The sequence below is a fragment of the Chinchilla lanigera genome, unplaced genomic scaffold (assembly GCF_000276665.1).
Source record: "Chinchilla lanigera isolate Chin_1 unplaced genomic scaffold, ChiLan1.0 scaffold00059, whole genome shotgun sequence".
Taxonomy (NCBI): Eukaryota; Metazoa; Chordata; class Mammalia; order Rodentia; family Chinchillidae; genus Chinchilla; species Chinchilla lanigera.
This window is the reverse complement of record NW_004955460.1, coordinates 14,785,480-14,812,621: the sequence shown is the minus strand read 5'-3', so window position 1 is coordinate 14,812,621 and position 27,142 is coordinate 14,785,480. Positions and strand designations below refer to the sequence as shown.

At 41.2% G+C, this 27,142-nt stretch overlaps 1 protein-coding gene across 5 annotated transcripts in view; it reads left to right on the top strand.

Annotated features, from left to right (window-relative positions):
* Positions 1 to 27,142, top strand: part of Smurf1 (SMAD specific E3 ubiquitin protein ligase 1) — an 86,239-nt gene that overhangs the window by 48,162 nt on the left and 10,935 nt on the right. For 4 of the 5 annotated variants that reach the window (XM_013521238.1, XM_013521236.1, XM_013521237.1 and 1 more), the window contains exons 2-12: positions 10,412 to 10,450; positions 11,962 to 12,070; positions 13,210 to 13,343; positions 13,488 to 13,553; positions 15,409 to 15,484; positions 17,273 to 17,514; positions 18,231 to 18,315; positions 19,579 to 19,725; positions 20,719 to 20,917; positions 22,650 to 22,753; positions 26,786 to 26,900. In XM_013521238.1, coding sequence (XP_013376692.1) covers positions 10,412 to 10,450; positions 11,962 to 12,070; positions 13,210 to 13,343; positions 13,488 to 13,553; positions 15,409 to 15,484; positions 17,273 to 17,514; positions 18,231 to 18,315; positions 19,579 to 19,725; positions 20,719 to 20,917; positions 22,650 to 22,753; positions 26,786 to 26,900 — 1,316 coding nt within the window. Of the gene's footprint in view, positions 1 to 10,411; positions 10,451 to 11,961; positions 12,071 to 13,209; positions 13,344 to 13,487; positions 13,554 to 15,408; positions 15,485 to 17,272; positions 17,515 to 18,230; positions 18,316 to 18,646; positions 18,725 to 19,578; positions 19,726 to 20,718; positions 20,918 to 22,649; positions 22,754 to 26,785; positions 26,901 to 27,142 lie in introns of all 5 variants that reach the window. The other variant, XM_013521239.1, reaches the window with a different exon arrangement.

Here is a 27,142-nt window from a genome sequence, read left to right as displayed (position 1 = left end):
TTTATTAATGTCAGTATGGGCTTATGAACCTCAATTTTATAGTTCAGGTTATACTTGTTTTAGCACTCAGACTGTTTCTGTGTTGGCCCTTGGGAACTGTCAGTGGCTCCCATACCCTTGGCATCTTTCTGTCAGTGTAGTGGGTCTCAGCACCTCATTACCTTCTGCCCTGAAGATGTTGGGAGCAGCCATTTCTCTTAGAGCCCTGTATGCTTTTGAAACCCTGTATGTCTTTTAAAAATAGCCTTTTGTCAAACTGAATATATCAGTTATCATCCTATGTTATTGCACTATGGTTTGTTGGTGCTTTTAAGCTTTTTTTTTTTTTTTTTTGGTTTTGTACATGGTGGGCAAGTTTGCTGTCACTGGGCTACACCTCCAGCCCCAAAGTATCCCTTTTTAGATTGGATTAGTTTTGTTTTGATTATTGAGTTATAGGAATTCTTTATTTTGAATACAAGTCTTTTGTCTGTTACATGTACTATAAATCGTTTCTCTCTGTTTCTTTTTCTTAATGGTATCCAGTTTTTGTGTTACAGTATTTAGTTTTTATGTTAAATCTGTGCTCCATTTCTAGTCAACTTTCGTGTGTGGTGTGAGGTAAGAGTTGAGGTTAATCTCTGCCCACCAGGATTTCCCATTAACTCCAGCTGGGTATTTCTTTTTCCTCATTGAATTATTTTGGCACCTACCATAGAAATTAATTGTCAGGTGTGATGGTGTAGCCTGTAATCCTAGCACTTGGGAGGCGGAGGCAGGAGGATCACCATGAATTTGAAGCCAGCCTGGGTTGCACAGTGAATTCAAGACTGGCCTGAATTACAGAGCGAGACCCTGTCTCAAAAAAATAAAAATAAAATAAAATGAAATAAAAATTTCAAAAAAAATTAATTGATTGGCAAATGGGTGTGTATTTGGACTTTCTCTTTTGTTCCATTGATGATAGACTTATAAATATTTAATGTGCAGCTCACTGAATTCCCACAAACTGAACACAAATGTGTAATCAGCATCCAAGGCAGGAAGAAAACACAGCCAGTTGCCAGGTGCTTTCCTCATGGTTCTCTCCAGTCCTTACCTTGTCCTGCTCAAGGATAGTCACTAGTCAGTTCTGCTTGTTATTATTCTTTGTCTAAATGGCATTGTACGATATGATTGCCTTGTGCTGTTCATTGAATATTTCGCTGTGAGACTCATTCATAAATATGTGTTGTAGTTTGTTGTTCTCATTGCTGTATAATGTTCCATTTTGTGAATACCACAGCTTCTTTATTCATTGTACTGTGATGCATATTCCAGTAGTTCTTGGGCTTGGGCTTCTGTGAACTGTACTGCTATGCCCCTTTTACTGTAAGTGAACATGTATACATACATTTCCATAGAGTATATACCTAGGATGGACTTGGTGTGTTGTGGTTAATTTCATTTTAATAATTTTTAGGATCTCGCTCTGCAGTTCAGGCAGCCTTGAACTCATTCTGTAGCCCATCCTGAACTCATTTTGGCCTCGAACTTGTAGTGATCCTTCTGTACCAGTGTGGTAGATTTTAAAAAGAGTTTTAAATGCTCTTTTGAATCCATTGTGGGCCACACTGGTTTGAAAATTTTAGTGTTGTGACAGATTATCTCTTTTTCAGTATGAGCTTGTCTTGGTGCAATAGCATAATTGAGTAATTTAGGAGTTTTTCATTTATGAGATGGATCAGTTCTTATCTCTATCAATAACATTGCTGGGTCACCTTGAGCAGTTTGCTTAATCTCTCTGAACTGCTATTTTTCTCCATTAAATGAAGCATAATGATTTTATATTGACTTATATACTGTGATGCGAATGATTAACCAAATAATTATAAAAGACTTTATTATTAAAACATGTAAAATAATGCCTTTAGACACTTTAGTGTTATAGAACTGTCAATGTGAAGTTATAAATGGGGAAAAAATAAGGAACTTCATTCTAGATATATATTTCCTGGGGTTTTCATAGTCATGTGTGGGATTCTGCAGTTCATTACCTTGCTAAGCTTTGTCCTTGCTTTTGGGTTTTCTGTTGACCTTTCCACACATGAAATTAATAATGCTTTGTTTGGTGGCACAGTAATTAAGAGAGAATGTGGCAACAGTAATTACTCTTGCTATTATTTATTGCTTTTTTTTCCCCCCTTGTCTCTTTTAGGTCTGATCTGATTTTCAGATTGTAGACTAGTTTACTTAATTCTAGCCACCCCGTCCCCCCACCTGCTGCCAAATCCTCAGCTTCCCTTTTTCTCTTAGCATTTACCACCCTATTTAATAATGGTTCCACCAAAAGAATGGCCCTTCATATATATCAATAGCTCTTCAAAAGTGTGTTAGGTGAGGGTGTTTGGATTTATGTGGAGTACTTCTCATTAACCTGGATTGTTTACTAATGATAGATTTAATTCAGTCACTTTGATGATCAAATTCAGTGTACTTAATGACAGGCTTTGGGGCATTAAAATTTATTTACTTCTCGAAAAGTTTAGTTTTACATTATACAACCTTAGGGAGGATATTCTGAACTTGAGAGGCCAATTTTAAGCAGTTGTAAAAAACCATAAAACAAACAAAAAAAAAGGAGTGATCTTAGTTCACTGTGTTTAAAAGTCAAACCCTCAAGCCTGGCAGTATCCTATGGGCAGTAGCATTTGCTTCTTTTCCTGTGGGTGAGCTCAGAGCATAGAACTGGGTTTGGGTATGAACTGGTGTATAAACATTGATCAGTAATTGTTAGCTAAGTGCATAAATAAATTCATTCAGAATCAGCAGCTTTTTAGCAGGGCTTGGTAACTCATGCCTGTAATCCCAGTACTCTGGAAGACCGAAGCAGAATTGCAAGTTTCAAGCCTAGCTTGGGCAATTTAGTGACATAGCCAGATCTGTCTCAGAAAAAGGTGGGGTGGGAAGTGATATGTAGCCCTGTGTGCAGAGGCTCTGGGTTCAGTCCTCAGTACTGAAAAACAAACAAACAAACAAACATCCTAGAAGCTTTTTTCTAAATGCGATTGTAGTTACCAAATTCTTACCAGTGAAAGGAACCTAATAACAGTGATAGCACCATGATTGTGCTGTCCAGTAAACGTGATCGTACATGTATAGTGCCTGGTTACACTGTAAGCATTCAATAACTTTTTAGGTGTCATTATTAGTTATTCTAAAGGGAGTTAGATTACAGTTTTAAATTTTCCCAACATTTTCTAAAGTGACCATTGCTATTTCATTTGTATGTGTCACCCACTGCTTTTGTCAGGTCCCTGGGTCAAATCGTTGTCTGAGAGACAGTCTGCTTCCCAAGGTGGTATTAGAAGCTCCAGTTGCAAAGTGTTCATTAGTTCCTGGTTGTAAAATTATCTTGAGCTTTTCAGAAGATAGGAGATCCTAGACATGGGGGGCAAAATTGTTGGAATTAATACACATTATTATATGTATGACATTTGAATAAGGGAGATTTGAAAGGAAAAATAAACTTGTAGGGAGACTGCATTAACTGATCAAGGAAGTGGTTGCTTTTAGAGTGTTTAAATAAAACTTCCTAATGAAAACCTGAATTTTCCTGTGGCCCAAGGCAAGAGAATATTTTTCTGCCTGTAAAATAACCCTGAAGCCAGATGCTCTTGTTCTACTCAGGGTGGTTGAGAAACATCTCACTGGGTTTATGTAAGAAACAAACATTATCTGAAGATAGATAGGTATTGTCTTATAGAGGCAGGCTGTAAGTGAAACCCATTTCTTATTTTCCAAAGCTAAGGTGTTAGCAATACTTGGGAGAATGCTAATGTGGGAAAATACTATCATAGCTTGGGGACTTGCTTCCTGCAGGCTGTAACCCAGGAAGGGTCATCCAATTTCAGTGACTGCAGACTCTGCAACCAGATTCCTGGGAATAGAAAAAGCAACATTTAAAAAAATTTCAGAGGTTAGGGGTGCAGCTTGGTGGTGGAGTGCTTTACTAGCATGTGTGAGGTGTCCAGCACAGAAAAAGAAAAAAAGTCTGCAGGCAGTCCGTGGAGTCAGCCTTGCCTCATAGGGGAGATAGTTTCCCCAAAGCAGCACCACCTCACTGAACTGCAGGTCTTGCGGTAGGATTTGTACTCTGTCCTACTTCTGGCTTCAAGTTGTTTACTGAGTTTGTTGTTTCCTTGTTATTACTGCACTTACGGAAAATGAAGGTATATTACCTATATTTTAAGCAAGGAGGGTGTTTTAGGATTATCTGTTTGCCAAAAATTCACTCCACCTCCAAAACGAGAAGGGACAGTGGGAAGAGGTTGCTAAATGTCTTTTTAACACAGGCAGTTTTCTCTGCAAAGAAGAAATCATTTTGTCATTGATAGTGCCTGGATAGTGGAAATGTGTATGTTGTGTGTGTGTACAAACTCATGAGAAGGACTGGAAAAATGCATTTCAGTAAACAGATAAGGGCATGGAGTTCAGTTCTGTACGGGCATGAATTATTTGGTATTTTGAGTGTGTTGCTATAACTGCAATGGAGTTCTCTCTCTTAATATAAATGAAGGTTTCTTAAATTTATGTAGAATTAACAGATTAGGGATTCTGGCACAGTGACCTTGAACATGGAACGGCAGGGAAACTGACTAGAAAACCTTATTTTCTGTCTTTAGCAGGGGTTCTGTTCTTACTCTTTTTTTGTAGCTTGAAGGATCCCCCCCCCACCCTGAGAAACTTTTAAAAATAAGTTTTAGAACTAAAAGTTAGATGAAATAGACAGCCAACACATGTATTGGTAGGTCTTCTAGGTAGTGAGTTATATTTTCTCATGAATAAAATTTTTTATTTAGATGTTTTAAACTATTGAAATGATAGTGTAATTTCCCCCCCCCCTTTTAAATTTTGAGACATGGTCTTGCTAAATTGTTCAAGCTGGCTCAAACTCGCAATCCTCCTGCCTCAACCTCCCAGAGTGCTAGGATTACAGGCATGTGCCACCATGGCTGACTTCCTTTTCTGTTTTTTATTGCTGTCAGTTTCTGGCTTACTTTTGCTTCTCATTCCTCACAAGGTTCCTGGTGCATGCCTGTTGCATAGCCAGCACTTTAGCCCATGTCTGGGCCTTAGCTGCAGGGAGAGTGCTACCTGTATGGAAAGTCAGCATTGAATGCTAAAACCATTAGTCTGGAAGTAAACAGGACTAAAAGGAGGGAACAGCTCAGCAACAATCAGATCAGTGATCTGTCAAAACATTTATGTATTAACATATTATTATAACATATTATTAACATATTATTGCCAAATTTTTTTTTTGGCCAAGTTACTGTCAAAACTATTACCATGTTTTGTTATATTATTAAAGAAAGGGCATTTTAACATGAAAATTGATAGCCATAACCTCAGAACAAAGAACAACCATTTAAAATTAATTCCATTTTATGAAATTCCACTAAATTATTCGTTCTTTTTCATTTTGACCCTATTGGCAATGTTCTCAGCGTGCTGACTGAGCTTCGTTGGGAGGGAGCTGGCTGGCTAGGAAGACAGTGTGGCAGCCAGAGGAAGAGTCTTCTAGGGAGGTGAGGAGCAGGAACAGAGGCCTGGGCGTGGGCAGTGGTGCAGAGGAGCCCAGGAAGACTTGGGGGAATAGTGGGAAATAAAACGATAGTAGAGGCTTAAAACCTAGGGAGGATATTCAGAATTAGAATTCTTTCAGCATAAGAACATGAAAATAGAGTTTCAAAAGAAGGATCCAATGTGTAAGAATCGTATTGTCTCACTAGTGTAAAGACCTGAAAGAGTGAATAAAAACTAGGAGGTATGATTGACATTGTGAAACAAAAGGAAAATGCTCAAAAGTAAAGGGCAACTGGGGTGTGGGAAAAGAGAAGAGAAAGAAGGGGAAATTATGTAAGTATGCATACACAGGATAGCTAACATAGTTGTACTGCTGTCTTCTATTGCTCTGCAGAAAGGAACAGTTAATGATTACTTGTTTAATCAATCTTGTATGTCTCTATTTGTTTTCTTGAGAAACCACTTTGAAGATATCAATAAATAATACAACAACCATTGTTAATTTCCTACAACTTTGTCTGTAACTCAGTTTTGTTTGTATTGTTCTATGCTATTTTGTAAATGGATGTCTGTTTGTTAAAAAAAAAAAAAAAAGCAGAAGGATCCAAACCAGACATGGTGGCACATGCCTGTAAGCACAGCACTGTGGACAGCTGAAGCAGGAGGATCAAAGTTTGATCTCAGGTCTGACAACTTAACAATAGCAACTTAGCAAGACCTTGTCTCAAAATAAAAATTAAGGCGGAGTGGTGGGGAGGTGCCTGGGGATTTAGCTCAGTAAAGGTCCTGGGTTCAATCCCTAGTACTAGGGGAAAAAAGATCCAGAGTGTTGGTGTGCCCTGTGGTTCCAGCTACTTGGGAGGCTGAGGCAGGAGGATCAGTTGAGTCCACTAGCTCCAGCTTGGACAATATAGTGAGACCCCATTTCAAAAAGAAAGAAACACAAAGCTGGGCTAGTGGTGGAGGATTGAAGAAGCCTCATGTAAGGATGGTCATAGTGAGTGGTGAAGCTAAAGACAAGAGAGTGGGCATGGCAGAGGACAGGGCTAGTCTCAGAGATGGTCAGAAGAAAGAAATTACAGAACTTGAAGCATAAAGCTATGAGGAAGAAAGAGGACTAAAGAGTTACAGCACAGCTAGTGGCACATGCCTGTTATTCCAGCACTTGAGGAGGCTAGGACAGGGTTAAGCAATTTAGTGACACCTTGTCTCAAAACAAATATAAAAAAGGGTTAAGGAAATATACAATATGAAGACTCTGGGTTCAATCCCCAGTACTTAAAAAAAAAGTACAGCAAAAATTTCCAGGCTCAGCAGATAACAGAACAGTGAAGTTGTGACACAAATTGAACATTTCTCAAGCTAGAACAAAACACTAATTTTCTGTTGCTGTAGTCCTTCCTGGGAGTGTGTGAAACCACAGAATGTGCTCTTGTGACCTTGGTCTTTTGTGAGTAAAGCACTTGCCTTCCATGATTCCAGATACTTAGGGAACACCGTGTCATTGGCTCCCATAGCCCCAGTGTGAGGGAAGCCGTAGTGTGGGGTTGGGAATGTGCTGGATGCAAGGGCTGGGCCTTGGCCAAGGTGAGGCACACTTCAGGTTTGTGGGAAGGGTGGAGTGGTCTGTGCTGGAAAATAAGCTTAGTTTTCTGTAAGGTTTTTTTTTTTTACGTACTGTTCTATCTCTAGACCCTCACACACACACACACACACACACACACACACACACAGTTGGTGCATAAACTTATTTAAGAGCATGTGGTGGATCTAGATAGTGCGATTTGATGCTGTAAGGAGTTACCGTTATCTGTCATTATTATACCACCTAGAGCAGACAAAGAATTGTAGCACAAGATCACAAAATTATGTTGGTTGGAAAAATCATGTACTTTTAACCAAATTAGAGTTACAGTGACCCAAATTGACCTTAACACAAAATTGAGGCAAGAGTTTTTGTTTGCTAATATTACTAAGACCTTTTCCATTTTATGATTTAACCACTCTTGGGAAAGATTTTGAGAGTGAAAGATGACCCCAAGGGTCTGCTGGTGCTGTTGATGGGGCTGCTGGTATACTAATGATCCTGGGAGAGGACCAGGGTCTTACATGGGAAGATCTCAACCTCAGTTTTGTACACGTAAGAGTTTGATGTGACAGCCATTGAAGCGTTCAAAGCTTTGGGAAGGAAAAGGGAATTTGAATGAAACAAAGCCTTATAGGCCATGTGAGGGGTGTTCTAAAAGATGGTTAATTAAAAATTAATAATTCCCCTGTATCCAAATAACAATTAGAAAGTGCAACAAAAGTTCACAGTAGTGATAAACGCCAAAATATTGAAAGAATAAAATGAAATAGAAATGTCCGGGTCTTTTAAAAAATACTTTTAAATCCTCACTTATGGGCATTAAAGAAGAACTTAATAAATGGGTAAACAAGCTACACTTAAGAATGGGAATACTCAATATTGAAAAGAGATTTTAAAAATTCATTTTAAATTTATTTATGAAGTCTTTGTTTTTTGTTGTGGTGGGATCACATCCAGAACCTCACACATGCTAGGCAAGCACTCTACCAAGCACCTACTTGGAGGCTGAGGCTAGAGAATACTAAATTCCTGGCCAGTAACTTAACTAGACAATGTCTGAAATATAATTGAAAAGTGGGCTGGGGCTGTAGTTCTGTGGTGGAGTGCTTGCCTAGCATGCTTGAGGCCCAGGTTTCATTCCTCAATATTGCAAACAAAACCAACTCAAAATGCATCATAGACCTAAATGTATGTTTAAGAGCTAAGGAAAGAGTCCGTTCATCAGCTGATGGGCATCTGAACTATTCCTGCTTTTTAGCTATTATCAATAATTGTGTAGTTCTATAGTGTTAAACTCTTAGAGAAAATGTTTTACAAAGCTGCCTTAGACATGACACCAAAAGCACAAACAGCCAAAGAAAGTAGATAAGTTGGACTTAATCAAAAGTAAAACTTCAGTGCTTTAAAGGACACCATTAAGAAAGTAAACAGAAAACCCATAGAATGGGAAAAAATAATGTATTTGATAAAGGCTTTTAGAATACTCTATAGAATAAAAAATTCTCACAACTTTGAATGCCTCAATGGCTGTAACAAAAACAACTCAGTTTGATGTTGAGAAAAGATTGGGGAAAAAAGCCAAAACAAGACAGCTTCTCCCAAGAAGATATACTGGTTAGGAATAAGATGCTCAAAGTATTAAGTCATGAAAGAAGTGCAAATCAAAACCACAGAGATAGAAAACCACAGAAACAGTAACAAGAATGAGGAGCAACTGTCACCCTCACTCCCAGCTGATGGGAATGGCAAGTGGTGCTGAGCTGTGGAAAAAGTCCGGAAAGTCCTTAAAATGTGTAACATACAGTTACCTTATGGTGCCCTCCAGAAGCCGTTTTACTCACTTCTTTGTAATGAAGACAAACAAAACACACATTTCTAAAACAATTTGTACAGGATTATTTATAATAGCCAAAAAGTAAAAACAACCCAATGTCCATCTGCTGATGAATGGGAAAAGAGATTGTGGTGTAGCCATAAAAGGGATCATTCTGCTGGAAAAAGGAATGGAGCACTGATTCATGTGACAAAGTGGGTGGGTGAGCCCGAGAACATTATGCTGAGTGAAAGAAACCAGTCAGAAAAGACCACACAGCACATGATCCTGCACATATGAAATGATCAGAACAGGCAAAGTCTTAGCAACACAAAGTAGCCTATAGTTTGCCCAGGTCTGGAGAGTTGGAGGTTAAATGAGGAGCTGATGGGTGAGGTACGTCTTTTGAAGATAATGACAGTGTTTTAAAATTGATTGTGGTAATAATTATTCAACCCCACAAGTACACTAGAAACCATTGAATTATATACTTTAAATGGGTGAATTGTATATAAATTATATCTAAAAGTTGTTATGCAAAAACAAAGTGGAAAGTTTGTGTAACAGTATATATGAACGCATTTTTGTAAAATAGTGTTTATATAATGTATTCTTATAAATTAGATAAATTTATAAAAAGAGGAAAGTACGTGGTATATCTTCTGTTGACATAGTAAACTAATTGTATAATAGTTCTGGTGACAAGATTGATTGATTAATGATTTTTTGGTGGTATTGGGGATTAAAACCAGGGCTTTTTCCTCACCAGTTTTTACAATATTTTGAGATAGGGTCTAAGTTTCCCAGGCTGGACTCAGTCTTGCAATTCCCTGACCTCAGCCTCCTAGAGTGCTGAGATTACAGGTGTGCACCACCATGCCCAGCTTGTACTAGATTCTTCACACAGATTTTGTCAGTTTTCTTCCATAGTGCTCTGATAATAGCTCCATATTTTCTACTATTTTCCCCTTGTTTGCTATCTTCTAACATACCAAAATTACATTTGCAAAATGGTGTTACTGCCTGGGGTGTAGCTCAATGCTAGAGCTCCCGCTTAGCCTGTGCAAGGCCCCAGCACTTCGTGTTTATTATCAGAACAGCAAAAAAAAAATTTTTCTTTTTTGCTTGCTATTAGTTGCTATAAAGGTAAATAGTTCAAATCTTCATTTGAATTCAGTTTTATAGGATCCTGTGTAGTGTAAGAGCATGTTGATAAATCTCTGTATTTAAAAGTAAGATTTTTAAGTTTTAAAGATTTTAGAATTGTTGTAACTGACTCCCAATTTGCAGAGAAAGCATTTTTTACATAGTTGCTGGTTTTTGTTTAGTATGATACTAAATTTGAAAGACAAATCATTGGCAAAGATAATTTTTGGAATTTTCTTTTCCATTGCAAATACAAGCTAGCTATGTTGGAAACCATGTCCATAAGTACTAACTCCAATATTTTTGTTTGTTTTTAGTATTGTGTGCCAAGAATCTTGCAAAGAAAGACTTCTTCAGTAAGTAAACAACCATTTTTGCTCTATTAAGATTATTTGTGTATTTTTGAAATGTTAAGCTTTCTAAAGAACACTGGTGTATTTTCTTGAAAGTCTTGGAATGAAAATCCATGGTTGGACAGATTTCATTTTCCAGCATCAAGGCTTCCTAGTGAAAGACACAGAATGTTAAAATCCTGTCAAAGCTTGTGTTTCATTCTCCTCTTCAGCTGCACCCTGGTTTTCTTGGTCTCCTATTCAGTATACAGTACTGCTTTCTGCTGGATGAAATATTTTCAACTGAAATGCAAATGAGACATTTGTAAATAAAATAGCTGGTTTGAAAAAAGTTGTTAATCAAATTTTATAAATTAGATCACATTTTAAAAGCTCTCTAATTAAAGGAACTATGAACCTAAATGAACAGTCCTTTTCTGAAGGAAAGAATTGCTCCTTAATATAAGAACTTCACCTGCTATAAAGAAGATGCCTGCAGTGTTAAATTCCTCACACTTTCTGATCCTCCCAAGATCACCGCTCAACTCTTAAGTTGTGCTATTAACACCTTAATGGTGAAGAAATTTAGGCCCAAAGGCTCTACCCAAGTACTTAGGAAGCTCTGGAGAGGTGGCTAACATCCAGCTCTGTCTGTAAAACCTTCACATCTTCCCCCATGCCCGATTCTATAAACCTGTCTGATTCATACTAGCATTTAAGGACTTACTAAATTAAGACTTGATGAATACTATACTTGCTTCTGTAGGTAGGACAGGCAAAGGTCAGCACACAAGATTTCTGGAGACTCCTTGCTGTCTCAGTGAACTCAGGGCCTTTGTACTGAGCTATGTCCCTAGCCCTTTTTTATTTTTTATTTATTTTGAGACAGGGTCTCATTAAGTTATTCAGGCTGGGCTTGAACTTGTGATCCTCCTGCCTCAGGCTCCCAGAGTGCTGGGATTACAGACGTGTGCCACCATGCCAGGAAGACTGCTAGGACCGTAATTTTTTAAAAGTATAAATACAACTAATTAGAGGCACCTTTTTCTTCCATTAATTATCCCCACTTAATAGTGATAATCACAGATAGAAATTCAAATATAAGCCTATTTTTATAAAGCTTTTTGTGTTCTGAAAATTTGACACTACAGTCATACTGGGAGTCTCTCTTAGAAAGCTAAATAGTGGCCAGGAGTGATGGCACACAGCTGTAATGGGTTCCAGCAGAAGCAGGTTCAAGCCCATCCCAGACAACTTAGTGTCTTAGGGAGAGCCTGTCTCAAAGAAGAAGGGGATGTAACTCAGCATGAAGGCTTTGGGACTAGTTTCTAGAACTAAAGGGGAAAAAAGTGCTAAACAGTGATAATTTGCTTTTCCAAGTGAAATTAACCTTAAAGCAGAGAATAAAACATCCCAGGAATAACTGTTCACCATGCTAGATGATCTTGCAGCTTCCTCCATCCCGGATGCTGTGTCTGTGGCTTCCTTGACTGCCCTGTCAGCTCATCTGGGTGTGGCTATCCTCCTTCTCCTAGGACTCCCGGACCCTTTTGCTAAGATTGTTGTGGACGGCTCTGGGCAGTGCCACTCAACCGACACTGTGAAAAACACGTTGGACCCAAAGTGGAATCAGCACTATGATCTGTGAGTTAATGTCCTGTGAACCATATGGGGAGGCTGGGAGAGTAGTTGTCTGGCTTTCAAAAAAAGTGTTTAAGGAAGAAAATAATTGCTAGCTTTTGGTGAAAGCAAAAGTAGATGACCAAACAATTACAGAATTGCCTCCTTGTACAATTTATGTACTTGGAAGTTCTTACATTTGATATTTTCATAGATTTTTAGGGTTTCCTTATGTAGCTGTGATCCCAGACTTTTCAGTGCTTTGGGCATTTTAGCAGAGGAAAAGGCTGTGAGGCTATAGTTCATGTCCCCAGCATACTTTGGTGTTTCAGTAAGACCCTAAGCCCAGTTGTAGTTTTTACCTGAAAAATGTATTATGATGATCACATATTTCTATTGATCTTTAAATATTTGACTTTTAATACAAACATTTTCTTCTGCAGGAGAATATATAGTTTTGTATAATTGAATGTACATAAGCCCACAAATTACTCAATAATTTTATATATTCATTCAGAGAATACATTACACTTTAAAGATCACTATTTTATATACCTATGTGTTTTCATGTCCCTGCTAAGAAATTTCCATCAAAGTAATACTGAATGAATATTGTTTTTTTATTAAAACAAATTATACTATGTACAAGCATAGTGGGATATTTAGTAGCAGTTATATTCTCCTGCTTAGTTTTAGTTCCACTGAGGGTCCAGCTGTGACAGTGTTGGCCATTTCATACCCTGAAAGTCCCTCACTATGGTTCACTTACAGAGAGAGTGAGTAGGGTCTGATGCCTTAGTGAGTGTGCTTTGGATGGACCTGTGAGTTCATATGGAATCCCTTATTACAAGCTAGTATTTTTTGTTGTTAAACTTTATTGATGGGGATGTGTACATATATCACTGTCCTATGGTAATATTAGAATACAATAAGTCTTCTTTACAGATTTTTATTATCATATGGCTATTTCCATTTGCTCATTGCTTAACTTACTGTATTCTAATGCTGCCAGAGGACAGTAATTAGGTGTGTGTTTATTGAAGACCTGTTTGATGTGGGATACTGAGCCAACATTATTTTGTAAGGATTTCTAAGTCAGTCTGATAAATGAGATTATCATAATTCAGAAACACAGTTACACAAAAATTTGCTGTTCCTTTCAGATATGTTGGGAAAACTGATTCTATAACCATCAGCGTGTGGAACCACAAGAAAATTCATAAGAAGCAGGGAGCTGGCTTCCTGGGCTGCGTGCGGCTGCTCTCCAACGCCATCAGCCGGCTAAAAGACACTGGCTGTAAGAACCAAATGCTCCTCTGCCTCTTAATGCAACCGAAGAAAGCTTAGGAGGCACCTTTTTTTTTGAATGCTGAATACAGAATTCCTGCCTTCCTCCCTAGTTCACTTTCCTTGGGTTAAGTTTTGAATTGTTTGTTTGCAGACCAGCGTTTGGATCTATGCAAACTAAATCCCTCAGATACTGATGCAGTTCGTGGCCAAATAGTAGGTAAGGATTTTCTCATCTGTATAAAGGATTCTTTTACAGAACTCATGGGAACATATGTAGGCAGTGGCAGTATGCATACTTCAAAGGACAGGCCACATATGAGTCATCTCTTCACTAAAATGGTTTTTTTTTTTTTTTTTTTTTTGGTACTGGGAATCGAACTCAGGACCTTGTGCTTGCCAGGCAGGTGCTATGCCGCTGAGCTAAATCCCTAGCCCCTCTATTTTTTTTTTTTTTTTTTTTTTTTTTTTTTTTTTTGGTAAAATGGTTTCTTGTGTACAGTTTTTATTATTTTATCTAGTTTCCTTCATCCTAACATTTAAAGTTGAGTTACTGTGACTCTGGTGCAGAAAGACTTAGGGATATGATTTCAAATGTCATTTTAATTATCATATTAATGGACAGTTAATTTGCTATTGTGTTAGGCAAGGATAGATAATGATGGTGGCCACATATGCAAGAGCTTGGATACACTTTTTTTGGGAAAGTGCATGTAAAAAGTAAAGATGATTTCTGATGAATTCTATATAATATAATTTATTGTCTTAGTTACTTTTCTCATTCCTGAGACAAAATGTCCAACACCCACAAGTTAAGGGAGAAAAGGTTTATTTAGCTCACAGTTTGTAGAGGTTTCACTTCATACTTGGCCAGCTCTAAGGCAAGATGGTGTGGCAGAGGGCATTGGAGAGAAGAAACAGTTCCTGGCAGGCAGAAGGTAGCAAAGCAAGCAAAGGACAAGACTACAAGTAATTAACTACAAGATTCTTTCTGTCCCTTAAATTGTATCCACCCTTAAACTAGCATTGCACCATGAATCAATCACATACTGTAGATCCGATCATCTCTGAAAAGCCCCACCTGTAACCACATGAAGTATTAGGGGGACATCTAGACAGAAGCCATAATATTTATAGAGTCAGAGGATCAGATTAAGAAGAGTGAAAAGTTAAAAGTGCTGTTACATAGTGCTGTCTGGAGGTATTGGGAGTGATTTACCTGTTAAGTTACTCATCCTATTGTCCACCCCATTCTTTATCAGTATTTTAGGGTAACACAAATGTTGACAGTATGCTTTGCGAGGCATCAGAGAAAGTGGTGTCACAAAAGCACAGAGAAGTCATTTCCTGACTCAGATTGCTTAGGTATTGTCTTAGGTAAAGTTGACCCAAGACAGGTGAACAGCGTATGTATGTCTTGAAGGCGACATAAGCAAATTATTCTCACTGCCTTTCTCTTTGTGAGTTTTCTTTTCTTTGTGGAGGAATGTGCTAGGGCAAAAAACAAATGAAAACAACTTTACAACTGTCTTTGTTATTCATAGTTCTGTTAGAGCATTGATATTTAGATTGGCCTAGACTTCGTCAATACTGAAAGTGCCCTATGTCATAAGTCACAATCTTCTTAAGAAATAAGGTAATTTAAAAGAATATTAGCTAGGTGTGGTCATGCTTTCCTATTTTCCTAGCACATTGGGAGACTGAGGCAGGACGATCTCAAATTTAAGTCCTACCTGGGCAACTTAGGGAGATAATTGTCTCAAAACAAATAACAACAAAAGACCCACCCAAAACCCTGACTGTCCTGACTGTTGCATTGTGTTACTTTATGCATATCATAAGAAACACAACCCCCTTTCTGCACCACATTTTTAAGGAGTGTTGTAAGTGGTATGTGGTATACACAGCTACTGAGGTGAAATGCTTCATATTGAAGGATGGGTGTGTGCGTGTGCGTGTGTGTCTCCATGTACCTTTTTTATACTATACATAAATTACACAATTTCAATGCATGACTTTACTACAGTGTATAAAATACCACTGGATTTTAACACAAGCCTTTCTTTTTCATTTAGTCAGTTTACAAACACGAGACAGAATAGGCCCTGGAGGGTCAGTGGTGGACTGCAGAGGACTGTTAGAAAATGAAGGGTATGTATGGCCATGGCTTTGCCAGCACAGTGCTTGACTACTCTGGGCTATAAGTAACCTTCCTACCTACGTCTCTCTGCTGGCCACTTGAGATGCATTTGGGGACTTTGGGATAAAATATGCTCCACTTTATTTGTTTATAAAGAAAGCTATGCATAGACTCAGGACCCAACTGAAGAAGGCTCCCATAGGCCTTATGGGACAGTTTGAGGATTAGTAAGAATTACTGACTGCAGGGAACTGAAACACATCAAATATATTTAAAATCCAGGAGTTCATACTAAGGGAGTAAAATCCCTAAAACACTAAAAATAAAAGAGAACCAAAACTTCCGGCCAGGTGTGGTCGCACATGCCTATAATTCGAGCACTTGGGAGGCTGAGGCAGGAGGATCGCTGCAAGTTTGAGGCCAGCGGACTACTGAATGAGTTCAAGGCTAGCCTGAATTGCAGTGAAACCCTGTCTCAAAAGGACCAAAAAAGAAAAAAAAAAAATCTAAAATTTCCTCCACATGATGAATGTAATCATTATGTACTACAAATATGTACTAATAAAAATTTGAAAGAAAAATTCAAAACCTCATTGGTCCCTGTCACAATTCTGCAGTCTTCCATCAGTTAAGTGACCTAGGCAGTGATGAGTAATTGCTAACATCCAGGCATGGTGGGACATGCCTGTAAATCCCAGCACTGTGAGGCAGGAGGATCACATGTTCCAGCCCAGCCTGGACAACTTAGTAGGCAACTGGGCTTATATCTTGGCAGTTATAGAGGAAGAGGAGTGTGTCATCCTCGCCCAAGGGAATGCAGTAAGTGACATCTTGAACAAGACATTCTAAGGGCAGACAACCCTGTGTCTTCAAATAATACAAGAAATAAAAAGGAAGGAAAGAGAAAATGTAAACTAAAAATGAAATAGGCCCGAGAGACGGAGCTACTAAGTCTGCTAAATGCAACATGTGGACTTTGGATTCTGATTGATGAGATAATTGGAGAAATTTGAACTCTGATATTTGATTTTTTTTTTTTCAAAATTCATATACTTCTTTTTAGTTCTGACAATGGGAAGAGTCCTGATCTTTTAGAGATATATGCTGCAATCTTGAGGGATGACGTGATACCAGGTTGGGATTGGTTTCAGAACAGCCCAGTGGAGGGATGGAGAACAGCCAGGGGACCAGTGTTGGAGCTGGTTCACAGGCGAGGGAGAGTCATTGTTCTGGTCTCCAAGTTTCTGAATGTATCTGGAAATTCCCAAATACATCATGTATTCCCAAATACATATGCTTTAAAAGAGCACTTGCTTTGTAATGGAAAACAGCTCCTAAGGTAAGTTGGCTTCAGATTGCTGAGGTGGTAAAGGTTTATGTTTACAAAGTACTTAGTATGGTGTGCTGTGTTACATAACTAGGAATTCTATAGTGTAAAATAACAAGCAAAATGGATTTGATTTTAAATCAAGAGAAATGACATCACATCTCATGCACTCCTTATAGTGCCTAGTTGGGCCCTTCATTTCTAACCTACAGTGGCCCTGTGTGGGTGGCCCTGGCCCATATACACATGAAATGGCACTGAAAATGTGGCTCACTTTGGCCACCTCCTCCTCTTGAAAGAGTCTCTCTTTAATTGTTATGAGTTGAATTTTTTTAAACCAAGCACTCGAACACTCGCAGTAGTTAAACTAGAATGGACACAGGTGGCAGCAGCACCGGGACTGGCAGGTGTGTGGTTTCAAGCGCGCGTCCCGCGGCTCCAGCACCTGCTGTTGTCACCCCTGCTCCCACAGATCTGTATATGAAGACTTGGGGCCTGGGAGGCCGCTTAGCTGCTTCATGGAGGAGCCCGCCCCTTACACGGATGGCACCGGTGCTGCTGCAGGTGGGGGCAACTGCAGGTTTGTGGAATCCCCGAGTCAAGATCAGAGACTCCAGGCACAGCGACTTCGGAACTCTGAGGTCCGAGGTTCACTGCAGATGCCCCAGAACCGGCCGCATGGCCACCAGTCACCGGAGCTGCCTGAAGGCTATGGTGAGCAGCACAGTTTCTGGGAGCTCTGGGTTGTGAGTGCTGTGCAGTCACTTGAACCTGCTTTCACTGCTGGTGCCCGTGTAGCTGTGTAAACATGAGTGCCCGGGAGAGACGCTGACAAATCTGGCTAATTATGAATCCTCAGCAACACCAGCTTTTCAGCTTAGAGATGGTGTAAAAATTAACTTTAGGCACTTTAACCTCAAAGAGAACCCAGGTGAAGGGTAAGTAAGTAGGTAGGGGAATGTGCAGTGGTCTGTCGCTTGAATGTGGGAGGGATAGCAAAGGGCGGGGGCACAAAGAGGGGGCACTTGACCGCTACAGAGAGAAGAGCTGACTGAAGGAGGAATGTAATTTTGGCAGATAATCCCAAAGTGAGAGCAGTCGGGGGTGACACATGTAAGTCAGGTGGGCCTTGAGGTGGTACACGGCATATATGTGTCTCTTTCAGCTCAGAAAAGGCACAAAGTGAGATCTGCCCCAACAGGAGGCAGGGCCATTCTTGAGGAAACCAGGCAGGAGCTAATGGCAGCACCTTCCAGCCCTTCTCTCAGTAACCTTAGTGTTGAAAGGTGTGATCCCAGCTCTTTAAGAGGGCTGGTGTTGGTGCTGGTGTTGAAAGGAAGCTTAGAATCTGTGGAACATCCCTAGAGGGCTGGTTGAAACACCCCATGGCATTGAGCTTATCTAACGGTATCCCCTAATCTCTTGTGCAGAACAGAGAACAACAGTACAGGGGCAAGTTTACTTTTTGCACACACAGACCGGAGTGAGCACTTGGCATGACCCCCGGATACCCAGGTATGTCTCTGAAACACCCTCGGAGCTGGCCTCTAGCAGCTGGCCTGAAAAGCCAGCCCCTTCCTGGTGTGTTGCTCCCAGTTTAAACTGCGAGTACTGGGGAAGGAAATGAGACAAATCTGGGGTGTGCTTCAGATAAGGTGGGATGGGGGAGAGTGGGATGTATTTGAGATAGGATTGACCATGAGCACAATTGGTTATGGAGTAATTCACCGTGGTCTCTCTCTATTTTTTTATATGCTTAAAATTTTCCATAATAATAAGTTAAAAAGGAAATATAAAGACTCTGTTACCCTTTCTCTCTTCTACTTTACTGTCCCTCTTGCCTCAGTCCCTTGGGGACCATTCCTGGGGGAGATGAAGCTTTTCTATACGAATTCCTTCTACAAGGCCATACATCTGAGCCCAGGTCAGAGAGACCCCCGCCCCACCCTATAACAGAATTAAGTTTCTTTTTTTCCTTTGCTTTCTTTTCTTCTCTTTTTTTTAAGAATAGCATTACTACCTCATAAGATTTTTAGTAATGCTCATTTCCTTTTCGTTCATAATTTGTTTCACTTGAGAATAAGCTTCCTGTGTTTGATTTTCCAAGTCTATATTGAATTTATGATTCAGTGTCTATAGTTAGAATGGAAATATTACCTGCAAATGAATGAGGTGTCTCTGTAGTATGCACTGCAAGAAGTGACAAGCTTTTGTGATAATTATGAAAGCATCCTGGTCAGTGACGCTGTATTAAAGTAATTAATCAAGAATCCAGAAGTGAAAACACTTGCTTAGCAGAAGCCAGCTTGGGAAAAGGTCTCATCCTGCTTCAGCTGTTCAGAATGGCGAGTTTTCAAATGCATGTTCTGCATCCCCTTTGGCCTTGAGAACCTGGGGCCCTCTGGGAACTTTTCACTAAAGAAACCATTCTGACCTTGAGAGTTTAATTTGACTTGTGCATTCCAATAGCTCTCCCAGTATTCAAATGCTTACCACTGTCCAGCCCTCTTTCCTGTAAGAAAAGATGTCTAGGAGTAAGCCTTGGCTTAGGATGGTTATCAGCTCAGGAAGTTCCATTGTGATCTTTTGGGTGTTGCTGCTATTTGCAGCACAGAGGCCTGGCCTCGGAGAGGTTTGGCGTAAGTAGCACCCTGACTGTCCTCCTCAGCAGAGCGGGGGACATAGACACCTTGATAGAGACCCCCGTGGCTCTGAGGTATTGATCCTATTCCTCCAAATTCAGTTGGATAAACCTCTCTGTACCTTTCGTTTTGGTAGAGACCTTAACAGTGTGAACTGCGATGAACTTGGACCACTGCCACCAGGTTGGGAAGTCCGAAGTACAGTTTCTGGGAGAATATATTTTGTAGACCATAATAACCGAACAACTCAGTTTACAGACCCAAGGTTACATCATATCATGAAGTAAGACTTTGAAAGAAATCTTTGTTGACCTCTTCCATTTAATTTTTTTCTTGAATGTTTTCTTGAATCTTACTATTTTCCTACTTCATTTATTGCCTTGTCTATTGGGTAGTAAGCATGAGCAAAACAAACTACATATTTGGCAGACAGTTACGTGTTTTAAACTCTTAAAGCAATGTGAACATTACTGAGACTGGATGTCGCTGCTGCCCTTTTCTATACTTGCAGCGTAAGTTAAAGTCACCCAGATGGCGGTGTGAAGCAGCTTCATGAGTGAGGCTTCTGTACGCAGCATTAATGTGGCTTTTCCTGTGAGCACTGCTGGTTCTAGAGGGACCTGCTGGTGCCCTCTGCCCTTGTCATTCCTTAGCCTGGAACTGGGAATGATCTTCACTCCCATGACCCATGTTCTTCGTTTGTTGTGTTTTCAGGTCAGAACATCCCACATGGCTATTCTAAGTGACAGCTGATATCGAGGGCCAGCTTGAACAAGGCAAATGCCCCTTTGTCTTTGTACTGGTCCTAGTCCTTTTATTGTACTGATATTTTACATTTAATGAGTGGGCTTAGGAGTCTGTTGGTGACCAAAACAAGAAATGGTCACCACCAGATTTCACTTGAGGTGTCGGCTCTAATATATCACCTCCTTCCATTATGGAAAAAAAGAGTTTCCATCAACTTCATTTTATGTCACAATATGCTGTTCAGTCTCATCAGTGTGTAATAGATGCTGAGTAAATGATAGCAACTTTTATTTTACTTGTGATAATAATAATGTATGTGACAGGTGGTTGCTTGGAATTGGAGCTCTCCCACAATACCCTAGACCTGTATCTAGGCTGATGGCTTCCATCGATAATTGCTACCTGTCTAGGTGCAGTTATAGGGGGCCGGGATTGAGCTCTCTTCTGAGCCACTGTTGCAAGCAGGCTCTGCCTGTAGCTCTTCGGCCGGTGCTTGCAGAGTGACTTGGCTGTTTCTCCTTCCCACTAGTCACCAGTGCCAACTCAAGGAGCCCAGTCAGCCGCTGCCTCTGCCCAGCGAAGGCTCTGTGGAAGATGAAGAGCTTCCTGCCCAGAGATATGAAAGAGATTTGGTCCAGAAACTGAAAGTCCTTAGACATGAACTGTCACTTCAGCAACCCCAGGCTGGGCACTGCCGCATCGAGGTTTCCAGAGAAGAAATATTTGAGGTATAAATGTGTCAGTCGGGCATAGACTCTCCAGCACTGAGGGTAAACAGCCGGGGCGACTGTGGGCTCCTTTATTGTCAGTACCTTGCCCTGATGGTGTTTCCTTCTCTGGTGAGCCCTGTCTGCTGCAGGTGTTAATGGGTATTTAGGGTGTGGACCTGATGACTCTGGGAAATGCAGGTTTATCGGGACCAAGGTGCAGGTAGAGACAAGAAACTGTATTTCCTTTTGTGCCAACAGTTTAAAAACTAGACAGTGTCTGACATGAAAACCTAAAGATTTGGGAAGGAAATGGTACTGTCTCTGCCTTGTGCAGATTGCGTGTTTCTCAGAACTGTGTCCCCCGCCTACAGGGTGACAAGGGAGATACCTGCGTGGGATTCCATCAAAAGCATTTCCTTCTCAGGGAAGCCAGAGGCTGCATAGGCTGTGGTCTCTGCTGAGAGCAGGGAGAGCAGATCCTGGTAGGGCCCAGTGCCTAATGCAGCTGCCCCGCAGGATAGGGGTCTTTACATAGAATGGACCCTTTGCTAAAGAAAGATGATGCCAGGTGACAGCTCAGAGGTCTTTGCCACCTGCACCCTCTTGTGTGGAGACATCTACAGAAGGTGCCAAATGAGGCTGAATATGGTGGCACACACCTGTAATCCCAGCCTTCGGGAAGCTGACCTGGTGGAGGACTGCAGGTTCAAGCCAGCCTGGGCAAGTTAGTGACGGAGCAAGACCCTGTCTCAAAATTAAAAAATAAAAAAGGTTAGGGATATAGCTCAGTGCAGAGGCCCTGGGTTTAATGTCTTGTACCTGGAGGAAAAAAAAAATTACCAAAGTTATCCCTAGGAAGCAGATAGCTGTGGCCCCTGAGGGTGGTTCTAGAGGGTAAGGCCTCTGCACAGGGTGCCGAACCCCTTCTCTACAGAAGGGCACAGGCAGAGGCAACCCCGGCCGGTCAGGCACAGTAGCACTGAATGGGCGGGGTGTCTGCAGCCTGGTCTTACCCACAGAGCAGTCTTTAACAGTTGGCAGAGATGGAAAAGACTTGAACTGTTGCTGCCAGATCAGTTCCACTAGCATCCCTATTTCCTCCTGGGATGGGAGAGTTGGAACTGCATTAACTTTGAAACATGAAAAGTTTTCTTGAGTGTCCCATCACTGCAAATAACTACAAACAGCTACTGCCGCCTGGAATGCCGAGTCTAAGGGAATGCCAGACCTGCCACCTGTGTCCTGTGCTTTGCCCAAGCTACTTGATGTCTCATGTAGGCCCTTTTTGGCTTTTTGACTCAGTGGGAAATCAGATGTGATTTTTCAGTTTAGCTATTAAAATAGGCTCAGAATTTTTGAAACACTCAGATTCTAATGATGTCTTCATTTTTGGTTAAAAACTTGTTTGTGGGGCATATTAAAGTTAATTTATATAGAGAAAATCAACCGTAATGAGGACTGTGTCCTTATGTCCTTGGTGGTTGTGCTGAACACGTATTTACATGTTTCCTTCCAGATTAGCATGACCTGAATTGTACCTGTCTTGCTGTCATCTCTGAAGGAGAAGTTACAGGGAAATACGTGATGCAGTGTACTAGATACAGGGTCAGGCTGGAGTAGGAGCCAGATGAAATTTGCATTTGAGTGAATGCTTATTTTTAATCAGTATGTTATCAGCAGCCTTTAATCTTTTTGTAAGTTTAAGAAAAAGAAACATCCTTCTCTCTGATGGTATCATTTTAATGTGTAGGAGTCTTACCGTCAGATCATGAAGATGCGACCAAAAGACCTGAAGAAGCGGCTGATGGTGAAATTCCGAGGAGAGGAGGGTCTGGACTACGGCGGCGTGGCGCGGTGAGGAGCCGTTTACCCTTCCCTTCTGTGCTGTGTGCGTTTAGCATGGCTGTGGCTGTGTTTGCAGAGGGGGTTGTGTGCCCCTTGCTGCCTAAGTGCTGCTCCCCAGGCACCGGCACCGTGGGCAGTTAGGATGTCGTGCAGGATGCCGTGCACTGGCTTTGGCTTGCATCTTGCTGTAACCCATGAACATGATGGTGACTGTCACTGTGCTTTTCCTTTTTTTTTTTTTTTCTTTTTTTTTCTTTCTGATACTGGAGAGTGAACCCAGGACCTTGGCACTAGGGCCCCTCTTTTGAGACAGGATCTCTCTAAGTTACCCAGGCCGGGCTCACACTTGCAGTCCTGCCTCAGCCTCCCAGAGTGCTGAGAACATGGGTATTGGCCAGCTGTGTTTACTTTTTGTAGCTAGAGTTAAACTTTGAAACTGGCCCCTTCTTCCTCTCACATGCCTGAACGTGCAACACGAAAGCCCTGCTCCTGAAGCAGATAGGAAGTGGCCTGGCCTTCCCATCACAGGATCTTCAGTCAGGAAGGGGAGGGGATATGTAAATTGCATTTGTAGCTAAGAAATTCTGTAAAATACAGTTTTGAAATTTTGGTCAAGGGGCTGGGGATTTAGCTCAGTGGCACAGCGCCTGCCTGGCAAGCGCAAGGTTGTGAGTTCGATTCCTGGTACGGGGGGCGGGGCATGAGGAGAAGAAATTTTGGTCAAAATAACTTAAGCAAATAATTTTAAAAATAGAATAGATTAGATTGCTAAACTGCCCAGACTGGGCTCAAACTTGTGATCCTCCTGCCTCAGCCTCCCAGAGTGCTAGGATTAGGGGGATGTGCTACCATGCCTGGCTTCATTGAATCTTTTTATATCCCCCTCCTTGTGCCTTTCTGGCACGTGGCTTCTTCATGGAGCCTTTGTCCTCTGGTGATTCTCCAGCCCTTCTTCCACCCAGTGGTCATCGGGAGCCAGTACTGACCTGATCCACAGTTCTGTGGGTTCCTAGCTCCCTCTTTCTTGGATTATTCCCTTGTGTAAGGGGCTGTGTTACGTGATTTTCCTCTGCTTGCCTGCCTCTCCTAACAGACATAAATTGCTTCACTGAATAGGCAGTTTGTTTTGCTCACACCCATAGCTCCTAGAACAGCACCTCATACACAGTGAGGGTTCATCTTCGTAGTATCTGCTGAAGGAAGGATTTTCCCTGCCTGTTTCCTCTCTGCATCTTACTTTGGTCTTTTTGAAATTCCTATGATTCAAATATTGGATCCTCTGTGTTTCTCTCTCTGTATATATATATATATATTTTTTAGTTTTCCATCTCTTTCTCTTTTCCCCTCTTCCCTACTTTCTATAAGATTCCTAGTGTTCCAAAAATATTTTTAGTTTTGTTTTTTAAATCACCATATTTATTGAATTCCATTATAATAAAATATAAAACGAAAGGACAACCAGCTGAGGTGGTACACGCCTGTTATCCCAGCACTCAGGAGGCTGAGGCAGGAGAATCACTGTGAGTTCGAGGCCAACCTGGGCTACATAGCAAGACCCTATCTTAAAAAAAAAAAAAAAAAAGTGAAAGAACTAAGATTTTTTTTTTTTTTGTCTTTTTTTGGCCTTTTTTTGAGACAGGGTCTCAGTATACAGTTCAGGCTGGCCTTCAGCTCACTTTGCAGCCCAGGTTTGTCTTGAACTCTCAACGATCCTCCTGCCTCAGCCTCCCAAATGCTAGGATTACAGGCATGTGCCACCACGCCCGGCGAAAGAACTAAGATAAACTAATGTATTTGCTACATGATTGAATCTTCTCACAGGAGCATGCTCCTGTAATTTGCATGTCCCTACAGGAATTGTATTTATTCACTATCAACACCACGCGATCAGCTGGGCATGGTAGCATACACCTGGGTGGCTGAGGCAGGAGTATCATAAGTTCAACCCCAGCCCAAGCAACTTAGTGAGACCCTAACTCATAAATGAATAAGTAAATAAATAAGGGCTAGCGATATAACTCAGTGTGGGACCCTGGGATCAATCCCTAGTACTACAACAAAACAAAATGACTGCATCATAAGGTCCTAGGAATACAATAGCCAAATAACATTCTCTGCCCCTATATCCTCCTACCTCAGGCAAAAGACTTCTCAGTCTGATGAGGTCAGGTGTTAATCAAAGAATTATGCAAAGTAAATTTAAACCCATAGCTCCAGTAGGTGCTACAGAGGAGCCTGTGGTTTCTCTGACAATTTGTTGTAGTAGTGGCCCAGTCTGAGGAAGTCAGGGTGGGAGAGCCTTATACCTCTGCCATTTTTTGATTAGACCATTTTAGTCTGATCATTTTTTGTGTGTTTTCCAATTTTCTTAGATCATTTTTATTTGGCTTATCCTCCTATCTTGGTTACTTTTCACATTGCTGAGACAAAATACTCAACACTCACAGTTAAAGAAGGAAAGGTTTATTCTAGCGCACAGTTGGTAGAGGTTTCAGTCCATGGTTGGCCGGCTCCAAGGCGAGGTGTGTGGCAGAGGGCATCACAGAGGAGAAACAGCAGGCAGGAGGCAGCACAGCTGCAGAAACAGCCCCAGCAGCAGCCGGCCCTCTTCTGTCCCTTTATATTCTGTCCGGGTTTCCCGCCTCTGGGAGTGGCACCCACACCCAGGGTAGGGTGCCCTTAATCCCGGCATCACAGCCTGGATCCTGCCAGCTCTGAGAAGCCCCACCTGTGAGTGCATGAGGCTTTGGGGGGGCATCTAGATAGAAGCCAGAGCACCTCCCCTGTTTGGTTTCATTGCTGTAATTTTCTGTTTAACAGAGTAAGAAATTCCAGAATAAAACATAAGGCTGCTTTCCATGAGTTTTACATATTTAGAAAATGTTTTGAGTAAGAGGATGGAAGGTTGTGGGCCCATGAAAGAGGTCTGCAGGGGGACGGCCCCCCCTCCACCGCACCCCAAGCACATAGCCCGACTAGCAGATGAGTTGGACCAGCAGATGAGTTGTACCGTTTCTATCTGAAGTGGTTTTTTGTTGTTGTTGTTTGGCTGGTTTAGATTTTGCAGTTTTTAAGGAAATAATAAAATGATGCAAACAGTAAAAGAATTCATAAAATCATACAGTTATACTTGTATCCCCTCTGGAATTAGAAACTCGTAGAATTACTATTTTAAAAATTTAAGTTTTATTTTGTTGTTGTTGTTTTTGTTTTGTGGTGCTAGGGATGAACCACGGACTTTCACACTGAGCTACATCCTCAGCTGTGTTTAGTTTTTTAATTTTAGACAGAATCTTGCTAAAATGTCCCAGCTTGGGCTTCAAATTCAGATCCTCCTGCTTAGTCTTCTAGAGTGCTGAGATTCCAAGCATGCGCCACCATGCCGGACTTAAACTAGTTTTTAAATTACAAAAGTGATAAATGTGTATACGAAGAAGTAAGAGTTGAGCAGAAATTTATGAAGGGGAGAAGTCAATGTTAAACAGTCTCCCTCCTCTGTTTCTCTAGAGTTTGAAGTACACTCTTTATAAGGAGACATTTTATTTCAGAAGATTTTGAAACCAGACATAACTGAAAGAAACATGAAAGTGACCCAGAATAATAGTGAAGTTGCCTGTTGTTCAAGAGGAGGCACTTATGTCGGTTAATATCGCCTCACCCACATGTGTGACCCTGAGGTTTTGGCCTTTGCCAAGTTTTGAGGCAACCTCAGGTGAGAGGCAGCCAGACTAGCAAACGACCTGCAGAGAACACAGGTCATTTGCCAGTTTTCTTAGCTGCAGGGTTGTTGGGGCTGTGCTCACTTTGTGGTGAGGGGTGATGTTTGGTATTCATGAGCTGTTTTGGGTGCTCTCTGGACACTGCATTTCATTGTTGGCCCCATCTGTGTGCATCGTGCCCTCCAGAGCAGACGTCCTATCCAGTCACTCCTTCCCTGTTGTATGTGTTTGGCCTCCTAGGGCAAGAGCGAAATGGTCTTTTTTGCAAAGATCTAGGCACAGAACTCTTAGCACATATGAGCTTTGTTGTTGTTGTTCCTAGGGAGTGGCTTTATTTGTTATGCCATGAAATGCTGAACCCATATTATGGACTCTTCCAGTACTCCACGGACAACATTTACATGTTGCAAATCAACCCAGATTCTTCAATTAACCCTGTAAGTATGCATAAGGAGGTTGGGGGTTTAGCTGGGAGTCTTCAAGGTGCATTTTCAGTGTCAGTCCTGGGTTTTGGATTATTCGATGTAGAGATAGAGACCACAGTAAGCACAGTCCTGAAAGGCAGACTCCAGGGAGTGGCGTGTTCAAGCAGAGCATGGGAAAATGGAGCTGCTCATGTACCAGGATACTTCCCTGCCATCTGAGGGAACACGGTCTGGTGGCTGCATTTGTTGGGGGT